General features: G+C 36.6%; 1 protein-coding gene across 3 annotated transcripts; it reads left to right on the top strand.

The window, feature by feature from the left end:
* The first annotated feature begins 275 nt into the window (after positions 1-275).
* On the top strand, positions 276-12,517 carry zgc:109986. Of its 3 annotated transcripts, none has more exon segments than NM_001020545.1 (8): positions 276-454; positions 2,466-2,587; positions 4,788-4,926; positions 7,911-8,032; positions 9,472-9,582; positions 9,676-9,782; positions 10,387-10,486; positions 11,922-12,512. In NM_001020545.1, coding segments are annotated over 8 exon segments (921 nt in total). In that variant the 5' UTR covers positions 276-357; the 3' UTR covers positions 12,045-12,512.
* Positions 12,518-13,098: the final 581 nt, after the last annotated feature.

Genomic DNA, 13,098 nt, shown 5'->3' with positions numbered 1-13,098 from the left:
TAAATTAGATGTTATTCCTTGTGTATTTACAGATATTTGTGTTTAAATTAGACATGAGTCGAAATATTAAGGTGGTACATCTGTAAATAAAATAGATATAATTATTAAACAAAATAACTGCATTTTTAACTTTATGAATTAAATTATAATGAACAAAATAGTTTCATAATATAATATATACTAATATATTTCTTTTGTTTTTAGCACCTGTCATAAGTTTGAAGTCGACGCAATGTACAGTTCTACCTTAAAAACACGCTCTTCTCTCTAACGTTACTGTAAATCAGCAGATCCATGTGTTGCTCACATTGGTTTTGATTGTGTTTGGCGTAAATGAAGTTTCTGTAGCTTGAGTCAATGAATTTTAACGATGCTAAGAACGAGATCCTCCAGGTGTTGTCCAAGACGGAGAGACAGCATCTTCCAAAGCTGTTAGAATGGATAAAAACCTCGGGTAAATACATAATTTGGAGGTTTTGTTGTTGTTAAGTCGTCTGTTCTGTGTTTCCTCGGATCTTGGTGGGTAATATTTACGACAAGGTTCCACTGATTAACTTCGGAAGATGCATTGAGTAACTTTCACAATGACCAAAACATTTGTTACAGTATTAAAGTACATCTGCTACATTTTTGTCTGTACTAGGGCTGCACAACATATCGTTTCATCATCGATATTGCAATGTGATCTTACAGTTGAAACCAGGAGTTTACATACACTCTAAAAAATAAGATGATTTTTTAAAAATCTCTAATGGTAAATCGTTTACTATGTTAGGTCCGTTAGGATTACTTAAATGGTTATTTTTAATCCTGGAGAAATCCTCGTTAATTCATATATTCATAAAATGTATGCAATATATTATTCCAGAAAAATTGTATGCAAATAATGCATTTTTATTAACAGAAAGCACGTGCATAGATAAACATAATATTTCAGTTAACTTGTAATAAACAATTAGTTAACATTTTAGTTTAAGTACCAAATTCTCACTATTACTGACAATAATACCTGTTTATTATCAAGATATTAGCTGTTTATTAGTATATATTCTGCATGATCCTATTCTTCTTCCCTAATCCTGTGTGATACCTAAATCTGACTACTTCCAAAGCAAATTAAACGTCATACTTAATTTTTTATGGATACCAAGATTTTTTCCCATTGAGGTGCAGCTGGTAGGGCATCCGCTGTGTAAAACATTTGCTGGAATAGTTGGTGGTTCATTCCAATGTGGCGACCTCTGAAATAGAGACTAAGCCTAAGGAAAATGAATGAATAGCAAGAATTGTACCTTAAAATAAAGTGTGACAAAAATGTATCATTATAACATGAGTAAACAAAATAAAGAGCTGTAGTGTTAATTTGAGCTGAGTATTTTATCCCAATCACACTATTATGTCTTTCTATTTTTTTAAATTCTTTTAAAACCTGTTTAAACACATTTCAATAAGTTTTTAATAATTTTTATTCTTTGTTTTCAAAAACAGTCTAAAGTTTTTATACATTTCCTTGTTTTTTTTTAGCTTTGCTTTTAAACTGTATAACTTAGTCAAATGTTTTGGGTATCCTTCCACAAGCTTCTTACAATAGTTTGAAGGAATTTTGGCCCATTCCTCCTGACAGAATTGGTGTAAGTGAGTCAGATTTGTAGACTGTCTTGCTTGCACAAGCTTTTTAAACTCTGCCCACAAATTTTCTATAAGATTGAGCTCAGGGCTTTGTGATGGCCACTCCAAAACATTCACTGTTTGGATTATTTAATAGCAAGAATTGTACCTTGAAATAAAGTGTGAAAAAATGTACTATTATTAACATGAGTAAACAAAATGAAGAGTTGTAGTGTTTATTTGAGCTGATTATTTTACCCTAATCGCACTGTTATGTCTTTCTATTTTTTAATTCTTTTAAAACCTGTTTAAACACATTTTAATCTGTTTTTAATCATTTTTATTCTTTAATTTTAGTTCTTATGTTTGTGTATGTGTATTTTTGTTTATGTAAAGCACTTTGAATAACCATTGTGGTGGCCTGTCACATTATATAGCAACAAAACTTATTGCAATAAATGATATTACTGTCATTTTAAAACCATTTTGACACTATAATAAGATCATAGTGCTAGTACGCTCTCCCAATGAACACGTAATAGATTATTCTTAAGAAATTTTCATTTAATTATAGTCATTTGAACAATTTAATAATCAGGATATGGAAATCAGAACGGGAAAACAGATATCCTAAACAATTATATAATAATAAATGTTAACAAAAATGCCCAATGTAAAAAGTAACAGATCTATTTTCTGTCATCAAACACCCACATAAAAAAAACAATAGTATTTATAGAAAATATAAATGTCGATATATTGATTATAATGACAGGCCTACCATCATGTATGAAATGTGCTTTGTAAATCAACTTGCCTCGCCTAATCCCCTAATCACTTTTCATCTACGTTTTCAGATGACCTGGATGATATCCTGGTGGATAACCAAAGTGTTATTCTTCACAGTATTGCAGAGGATCTAAGAGCTTGCCTTCCAATGGAAGCTATGGCTCCTTCTGAGACTCTGGCTATGCAGAAGGTTTGTGCATTAGGTTTTTATTCATTTACTCTGGCATGCATAGGCCTGTCACGATATCTATTTTTTGTCGAATGATATATTGCACCAAAATATATATTGTGATAAACTGTATTATTGTCATTTTAAGACCATTTTATGCCATTCATTAAATGATGACAGATTAACAATATAATAAAATCACAAGGCAAGTACACTCTTCCAAAGAACACATCATATTTTATTCTTAAGAATATTTAGTTTAATTATAGACATTTTAACAATTTAATAATTATATTCAGTTGAAACCAGAAGTTTACATACACTCTAAAAAAAGGAACATAGCAATTTTTTTAAATGTCTGATGGTAAATCATACTAAACGTTTACTATTTTAGGTCCGTTAGGATTACCTAATTAATTTACATTTGCTAAATGCCAGAATAATGAGAGAATTTTATTTATTTTTTATTTATTTGGAGAATTTTTATTAATTTCATGACAGTCAAAAGTTTACATACATTTCCTTGGTATTTTTTTGCTTTGCTTTTAAACTGTATAACTTTGGTCAAATGATTTGGGTATCCTTCCACAAGCTTCTCACAATAGTTTGAAGGAATTTTAGCCCATTCCTCCTGACAGAATTGGTGTAACTGAGTCAGATTTGTTGTCTTGCTCGCACAAGCTTTTTCAACTCTGCCCACAAATTTTCTATAGGATTGAGATCAGGGCTTTGTGATGGCCACTCCAAAATATTCACTCATTTGTCTTTAAAGCACATTTTAACTAATTTGGCAGTATGCTTAGGGTCATGGTCTGTTTGCAAGACCCATTTGTGGCCAAGTTTTAATTTCCTGGCTGATGTCTTGAGATTTTGCTTCAGTATTTCTACATAATGTTATTTCTTCATGATGAGAAGGTTGCTGGGTCGCTGGTTTGAACCTCGGCTCAGTTGGCATTTCTGTGAGGAGTTTGCATGTTCTCCCTGGGTTCGTGTGGGTTTCCTCCGGGTGCTCCGTTTTCCCCCACATTCTAAACGACATGCTACAGGTGAATTGGGTAGGCTAAATTGTCTGTAGTCTATGAGTGTATGAGGGTGACAGGCCCAGACGACAGGCCGGCTGGAATGTGTAAAAAAAGTTGTTATCATATGGACAAGTTTTAATGGAGAATTTGTTCCAAAGAGCCGACCCTGCAACCATGCGGGACTAAGGCCCAAGAAGAAGAAGAAGAGTTCTTTCTTCTTGATGCCATCTATGCTGTGAATTGGACCAGTCCCTCCTGCAGCAAAACAGCCCCACAACATGATGCTGCCACCCCCATACTTCACAGTTGGGATGGTGTTCCTAGGCTTGTAAGCTTACCCCTTTGTCTTCCAAATGTAACACTGATCATTATGGCCAAACAGTTCCATCTTAGTTCCATCAGATCACAGGACATGTGTCCTGAAATTATTCTTTTTCCCAGTGTAATTTAGCAAATTGTAATCTAGCTCTTTTGCTGATTTTGGCTTGTTGATTTTTTTCCATGTTGTCACACGAGGAAGCAGTGTGTTTGAGGTTTTCCTTAAATACTATTCTACAGTTGTGCCTCCAATTAACTCAAATGTTATCAATTAGCCAATCAGAAACTTCCAAAACCTTGACACCATCATCTGAGCTTTTTCAGAGGCATAATAATCTTATTGTATGTAAACTCGACTTTCAAGAAAAGGTTTAACTATTTCTCAAAAATAACAGAAACACATTTGATAATCCTAACGTACTTAAAATAGAAAAAGTTTAGTCACATCAACATCTGACTTTTTTTAAAGGTTATGTGCCTTTTTATACAGTGTATGTAAACTTCTGGTTTCAACTGTATTCTATCCACATATCCTAAATATATAATAATAAATGTTAACAAAAAAGTGTAAGGTAAAAAATAACAGAGGCTGCAATATCTGCTACCATGGTCTACCAGACACCCTTATGAAAATATACTATAGTAATTTGTAATAAATACTATTGTTTTTAACCATACTGACATTGACACCTCCAATAGAGATAGAAATGTTGCACAGTCAGCTACAATGTTGCTAGAATTGGTCTTGATGTATGGGGGATACATAGTGCATCATCAAAAATGATTGAGGTCACGTCCATGTGTTTTGCGATATAATGATTATTGTGACATGCCTATGCACAACGACATTGTTAGATTCTATAGCGTGCTTTACATTTTAGACACAACAGAAAGCTCACCCCACTGTGCATGTGGATGCATTCCTATATGATGATGAAACTGTGGATTCGTTGTGTGAGGAGGGAAAAATGAGTCGCACCTACTGCCTCAACTGTGGATCACACAGAACCGCACCGTTGGGTGAGTGTTTGCATGAATACTATATGCTATGCAGGTAGTGCTGTGACTATAGTGATCATATGGACAAAATAAAAAGTCTGTCATTTCATATTATGCTCTATGGTTTATTTCACAAAGGATACAGTTTATTGTTATACTTTATCAAAATTTATATGAGTGCAATATGCAACACAGGCTAATTGTGTTTACGTTATCCCCTATAAATTTCCGGAGATTGCTAACTATGTAGCCAGAGGTACGTCTTGCTGCATTTTGTATATATATTTGTGTGTGTGTGTGTGTGTGTGTGTGTGTGTGTGTGTGTGTGTGTATGTTTTTTTGTGACATATCAGGACAAAAATCTGTATAATGACATGGGTATGACACAGGTATTACAAAAAGGAGGTGAAATATGAGGACATTGGTGATGTCCTCTTTGCTTAAAATGCTTATAAATCCTAGAGAATGAGTTTAATCAGAGAGTAAAGCTGCACACAGTCTCTTGTGATGGTTGGGTTTAGGAGTGGGGTTGGGTGAGGGATATATTATATACGGTTTGGACAGTATAAAATGAATGGAAACCTATGTAATGTCCCCACTTTTCACAAAAACAAACGTGTGTGTGGGTGTGTGTGTGTAATTTATGATTTTTTTATAATTTTTTTTTTTATATTTGTACATTCTTAGTCAAAGTTTGCCCTGAAATCTGATCACATATGAATGAGTCAGTTTAATACATATACACTTGAAATGTAAAAAAAATGAGTTGTCTTTTACATCTGGTCATGTTTTTTCCTTGGAATAATATTTTTAAAGGAGCTATTGACATGAAATTGAACCAGATTTTGGTAAAAACCCAAACAACACAAACATGAAAGTAAATCAAAACAATCTGAAAAATGAGTTATGTGTACCTTGCTGAAAAATCCAGCTTAAACCAGCCTAGGCTGGTTGGCTGGTTTTAGCTGGTCAACCAGGCTGGTTTTAGAGGGGTTTTGGCCACTTCCAGGCTGGTTTCCAGCCATTTCCAGCCTGGTCTTAGCTGGTCAGGCTGGGAGATGACCAGCTAAAACCAGCTTGACCAGCCTAGCTAGGCTGGGAGCCCAGCCAAAACCAGCTATGTCCAGCTTAAACCAGGCTGGTCAAGCTGGTTTTAGCTGGATTTAGCTGGTCATTTTCCAGCCTGACCAGCTAAGACCAGGCTGGAAATGGCTGGAAACCAGCCTGGAAGTGGCCAAAATCCCTCTAAAACCAGCCTGGTCAACCAGCTAAAACCAGCCAACCAGCCTAGGCTGGTTTAAGCTGGATTTTTTAGCAGGGTAATAACAATGAAATGACACAAGGAGAAAGTACTGAAAAACTGAAATGTATTTAATACTTTATATAAAAGGCTTTTTTAGTGATGGCAGCTTAAAGACGCCTCTCATATAGAGAATGAAGTCACATCAGTTGCTCAGGTGTGAGTTTTTCACAGACTTCAACAGAGTGTAAAAGTCTTGATGGTTTCGTGAGTCTCGTCTGGTGTTTTATATTGATTCATGTCTTGCTGAAATTTCCACCCTGCATAGTTTCATCTTCATCATCCTGCTAATGTAGATGTTGGACTGGAGAAACTCATTCATTTACACTGAGGAAGGGCAGAGGGTTTCTGAAGAACTAATGAGATTTCAGCTGCTGTCTGGGTTTTTACTGCCTTTCTACACCTCACTATCTTAATGTTTTTAATACTTTTTCCCTGCGTCATTTCATTTTATTGCACATAAGATCATTTGTAAACTAATTAGATTTGTTTTATTTGAATATATGGATTTCTTTACGGGATCGAAACGGAAACAAAAGGTGCAGATCCAAGTGCAGATTTATTTACAATAGTGCAGCAAACAGAAAAACAAGGTGTCCGGTGTTCAAAAAATAACAAAGTAACAAATAAACAGCAATACAAGAAAATACAACATAAATCAGGATCAAGAACAGGGCTCAGGAAACACAAACTCGATATTCAAGACTTACTAGATCACGGAGACAAGAAAGACAAACGACGCAGTGACGAACAGTGGGAAAATGGTAGTATAAATAGTCCAGGAAATCAACAGGAAACAGGAACAGCTGTGATGGCCAATCAGTGGCTGTTTCTCAATTCCAAGAACGCAGAGAACGGAATTGCGTTCTTGTGGAGAGCGGTCTTGCCAGGTGTCCTCGGAAGAACGAACTCAGGAGACCGCGAGGACAGAGAACGCGTCCTTTAAGAAAGGGGATGCTGCGTTCTTCCTGATGGTCATGTGACCTTCACGCGTTTTAAATGGAAATTATTTAAACATTACAGCATTCATACAACGATTTATTGTTCCCCCCCTCTTCAAAATATATATTTTGCATAAAAACGTTATCAATATACTCTGCACAATATAAATAAAACTAATTTTAATATAGAGCGAGTTCGGTGCTCAAGTCTGCATTGTTGCGTCCTCGATATCAAGATCACATCCGGGAAGTTTCACGCGTCCTCCGTACTTGCGGTCTTGAGTATTGGAACTGAACTTAGGCAGCTGATGATGACGTTGCATGAGAACACGAGGACGCAAGACCGCTGAAGAACGCATATTAAGAAACAGCCAGTGTAAGTGAACGGGGTGTAATGCGCGTGGTATGTATGGACTTGTAATTCTTGGGCGCTGTAGTTCACTCTCAGAGTCTGTTGAACTACAGCGCCCTCAGGAGGTCACTGACAGTCATGACACCAACATCTGATGAAAATTTCAATTCAACAGCACCTTTTAGAAATATGTTTTCTGAGAAAAATGGTGACATGTTCAATACATATTTTGCCCGTTGTATATGACCATTATTTGATTGAATTTACAGAAATGGTACAATATTGTGTTATCAGGATTTGAGATGACTTATATTGTAATAATAATGAGGCTTTTGTCATATCACTCAGCCCTGTATTTCATACAGTAATAAAGGAACACAATAATATATTTGATTTTCTAATGTTTTTGCAGAGTTCATCTCACATTCATTCTCAATCCCAGAGCTCCAGTTCTTATTCCACAACGTTCTTCCAGAACTCACTGGAAAACTGGTGTTGGATGTGGGATCAAGACTAGGAGCTGTGCTGTTCGGGGTAAACTGCTGATGATTGTGTGTTTACCTAAACCATATTATCACTTGTATATTAACTAATGTTTATAGCGAACAGAGCAATCAGGGGTTAAGAACTTTGAACTACCAGGTTTAAATCTACAGCCTTACCAGCACAGGGCTCTCAGTTATTAACGTGGCATATGCACAAAATGGGGGCGGACATGTGCGTATGCCACTTACCATGCAAAGTTTGTGATCTATAAAAACAAATTTGACTAGAGTACATCTGCAGCTGTACGTAAACTGATAGGTAATCATATTTAACTTAAATTTGACTCAATTAAACACTTTAAATTATCATATGAGCCATAATCATCAATAAGTTAATGAACAATGTATCTGCCATGAGCTAATGTTTAGGTAAGATTTCTATGCAAATGTTTATAATTGAAATACTAGCTGCACTATTTATATTTACATATGCCATAGAAGGCTACACTGTAAAAATATCTGTAAATTAGCCGTTTTCTTGTGTTTTGTGATTCATTTTTTTCATTCATTCATTTTCTTGTCAGCTTAGTCCCTTTATTAATCTGGGGTCGCCACAGCGGAATGAACCGCCAGCTTATCCAGCAAGTTTTTACACAGCGGATGCCCTTCCAGCCGCAACCAATCTCTGGGAAACATCCACACATACACTATGGACAACTTAGCCTACCCAATTCACCTGTACCATCTTTGGACTGTGGGAGAAACCGGAGCACCCGGAGGAAATCCACGCGAATGCAGGGAGAACATGCAAACTCCACACAGAAACGCCAACTGAGCAGAGGATCGAACTAGCGACCTTCTTGCTGTGAGGCGAACTTGCTACCCACTGCGTCGCCATTCATTTTTTTTGTTTATTATTATTATTTAATGGTTTTGCATTGCATTATGGGACCTTGATCTTCCAACAATTCTTAACCTGTAAAAGTTCTAAAAGGTGACTTTTGTGAACATTTTAACAGTTTAAAACATCCCTGCAGGTGTGTGGAGGCAAATTGGAGCCCCTCCAGGACTTGAGTTTGGACACCCCTGGCTTAGTTCCCTTATTCATCAGGGGTCACCACAGCGGAATGAACCGCCAATTTATCCAGAATTTGTTTTACATAGCGGATGCCCTTCCAGCTGCAACCCAGTACTGAAAAACATAACTCTTATACACTTTGGCCAATTTTGTTTACCCAATTCATGTATAGCACATGTCTTTGGACTTGTGAGAGAAACTGGAGCACCCGAAGGAAACTTTTCATATTTACTGCAGAAATAAAAATGCATTAACTAAGAGCTTTTTATCTTAGATTTAGACAAAATATCATATATAAAAAAACAGAATAAATGTAAAATGGATCTTAAAATGCAACTATATAAATCCAGAGAGTAATTTCTTGTGGTCTCTTCAATATTGCCCTAGACAGATGATTTCTCTCTTTTTAGGGATACCTATACAGTGCTGCGTCTCAACTAGTCGGAGTTGAAATGAGTTCTGAGTTTGTCAAGCTTCAGTCAATGGCTGTAGAGAAATATGGCTTCAGTGACAGAATTCAGGTAATCTGTCATACTGTTGTTGTTTCTTTTTTCCTTGCTGGTCATTGTTTCATCATGACAGTATGTTTATAGAGATGTTCAATGTGCCCGTAGGTGATTCATGCAGACATTCGCTCTCAGATTGCCTTGGTGCAAAAAGCAGATGTTCTGATCATGAATAACGTGTTTGAATACTTCATGGAACCAAGGGATCAAATGCAGTAAGTTCAAAGTCTTGTTTGTCACCATGACAAAATTAACTTTGGCATATTGCAGATTTTCGTATGTAAGATTTATTTTTGCACATATATATATTTTTAAAGTGAATGTGCGCTCATAATTCATTAATTCATTCAATTTCTTTTCAGCTTAGTCCCTTTATTAAACTGGGGCCGCCACAGCGGAATGAACCGCCAAATTTTCCAGCATATGTTGGCCTGGGTTTCCTCAGGGTGCCCCAGTTTCCATAGTCCAAAGACATGCGCTATAGGTGAATTGAATAAACTAAACTGGCCTTAGTGTATGTGTGTGAGAGTGTATGGGTGTTTCCTTGTACTGGGTTGTGGCTAGAAGGTTATCCGCTGTGTAAAACATATACTGGATAAGTTGGTGGTTCATTCCGCTGTCGCGACCCCTGATAAAAAAAAGGGACTAAGTCGAAGGAAAATGAATGAATAAATTAATTAATATCACAGAGAAGAAATTTATTACACCTTTAGTTTCATGCCTGCTCTCATGTGTTCTCTTTAATAAACCAATAATGAAATCAATCATTAAATGACTGTCTCTTATAAAGACTAGCACTAAAATGTTTTCTTTTTCCAGGGCTTGGCTGTATATTAGTCAAAATTTCAGAAAGAAAGGTGCTCTGTTGGTGACTGTACCCAGCATTCAGGAGGCACTTGGTTTACTTCAGGATGCTGCTGTGAGTAACTTTATATCTGATATTACAGAATAAGGGTTCGTCTCACTCAGCTCTCTTGTTTAGTGCTCAGAGCACTGATCAGGGATTCAGACATTTTAAGGGCTGTCTCAATGGGGTATACAGTGCATCTGGAAAGTATTCATAGCGCTTCACTTTTTCCACATTTGTTTTTTTGTTACAGCCTTATTCCTTATTCCTCAACATTCTACGCACAGTACCCCATAATGACAATGTGAAAAAAGAGTTTTTGAAATTGTTGAAAATTTATTAAAAATAAAAAACCTGAAAAATCACATTTACAGAAGTATTCACAGCCTTTGCTTAATACTTTGTTGATGCACCTTTGGCAGCAATTACAGCCTCAAGTCTTTTTGAATATGATGCCACAAGCTTGGCACACCGGTCTTTGGGAATTTTTGCCCATTCCTCTTCGCAGTACCTCTCAAGCTCTATTATCAGATCATTTTCAGATCTCTCCAGAGTTGTTCAATAGGATTTAGGTCTGGGCTCTGACTGGGCCACTCAAGGACATTCACCGAGTTGTTGTGAAGCCACTCCATTGATATTATGGCGGTGTGCTTTGGGTCATTGTCCTGCTGGAAAATAAACCGTCGCCCCAGTCTGAGGTCAAGAGCACTTTGAAGCAGGTTTTCATTCAGGATGTCTCTGTACATTGCTGCATTCATCTTTCCCTCTATAGTCTTTCAGTTTCTGCTGCTGAAAAACATCCCCACAGCATGATGCTTCCATTACCATGCTCCACTGTAGGGATTGTATTATCCTGGTGATGAGCGGTGCCTGGTTTTCTCCAAACGTAACGCCTTGCATTCACTCCAAAGACTTCAATTTTAGTCTCATCAGATCAGAGAATTTTGTTTCTTATGGTCTGAGAGTCCTTCAGGTGCCTTTTGGCAAATTCCAGGCGGAAAGAGGCTTCCGTCTGGCCAATGACTTCAGTTTTCTCTTCATTTAACTAAAGAAAATGTTGGCACATGCAACTGTTAATTTCATCAATGCATTGTCAGAGCATGTCAATGGGCTGTAGTCATTAGGCTATAAGGCTAAGTAGATCATAAATGAACATTAAGTCTCATAAATGAACATTGTTGGCTACAGAACAGTCTAACAAATATTTATAATTGAATAATGGTTGAAATGTTGCTTGTACATGAAACTAAATCTGTATCTATAATGTACTTTAATTAATCTTTTTTACGTTTTACATTGTGGATATTCTCATGTCACCATCAGTATACTAATATGTAGTGAACCAAGGCCTTTACTATCTTTAGCAGCGTTGGAATTTTTGTACACAACATACTGTTTCACTACCTCATGAGCTGATTGAGACGCACCCTTGGTCTTCTACTTGTAATTAAATACATAAGCCCTTCATAAGATTTCATGAAACTCGATGTTTTATTATTTTTTTCAGTTCCTAGAAACATTGTCGCTCAGCCAGTGGATTGAGGAGATACCTGTCGATTACAGTGTTTATCTAAAAAATGACACGGATCCAGATTCTCTCAAGCAAATCCATCTATATAGAGTACTTTGACACTCAGAGGAGAAAGCGACACACTTTTTGGATACAGTGAAACCAATGAATATGATTGGCCTCCATGAGGCTTTTAACAGGACAAATTCAGTTCATGATTATGTATAGCACTTTCACAATGTAGATTGTGTCAAAGCAGCTTAACATAGTTCTAGTAAAGTCCAGATTTCAGAGTTGAAGTTCAATTAAGTGTGGTTTAATTTTCACTGCTGAAAGTTCAAACACTGAAGAGCAAATCCATCGATGCGCAGCTCCACAAGTCCCAATCCAAGCAAGCAGTGGCAATTTTAAAACAATTAAAAACTAAACCATTTTCGTTTGTCAACTTTTACTATTTGCTTTTATTTTTAATACGTTTATACTTTAAAATCATCTGTTGTATTTGCTGTGCATGTCATAGAATATCTTTATGTCACTGCTTCATTTCAAAGCAGCCTTCATTGAGTGATAATAAATGTTTTCCTGTAAGTGTCCTCTTGCTTGGTTTTGTATTGTCTTTTAATGTATTTTTGTGTCCTATTCTTTCTGATGAAACAGGAAGTAGGGGAGGGATTGCTGCATCTGTTTTTTCTTCATTCACTGGCAGAGGTAATGCAGTGGAGACTATTAAAACCATCCATGAGATTAATTTTGCTACAGATTAAAGGCAAAGTCAGCCATGACTGATGATGATGTTTTATTCAGTCAGTGTTTATTATTTTCGGTCAAATAATAACTTGACTTCTAGTTGATCTTTTGGAAAAGTGGCAGAAGGTCGATTTTTCTGATGAATCATCTGTTGAACCACATCCAAATCATCACAAATATTGCAGACGACTTATTGGAACCTGCATGGACCCAAGATTCTCACAGAAATCAGTCAAGTTTGGTGAAGGAAAATCACGGTTTGGGATTACATTCAGTATGGGGGTGTGCGAGAGATCTGCAGAGTGGATGGTAACAGCAACAGCTTGAGGTATCAAGACATTTGTGCTGCTCATTACATTACAAATCACAGGAGAGGGCAAATTCTCCAGCAGGGTAGCGGCCCTTATACTTCAGCCGCCACAACAAG

Source organism: Danio rerio, chromosome 17 (assembly GCF_049306965.1).
Source record: "Danio rerio strain Tuebingen ecotype United States chromosome 17, GRCz12tu, whole genome shotgun sequence".
NCBI classification, from domain to species: Eukaryota; Metazoa; Chordata; class Actinopteri; order Cypriniformes; family Danionidae; genus Danio; species Danio rerio.
The sequence above is the reverse complement of the archived record's forward strand: the minus strand, read 5'-3'. Positions and strand labels throughout refer to the sequence as shown.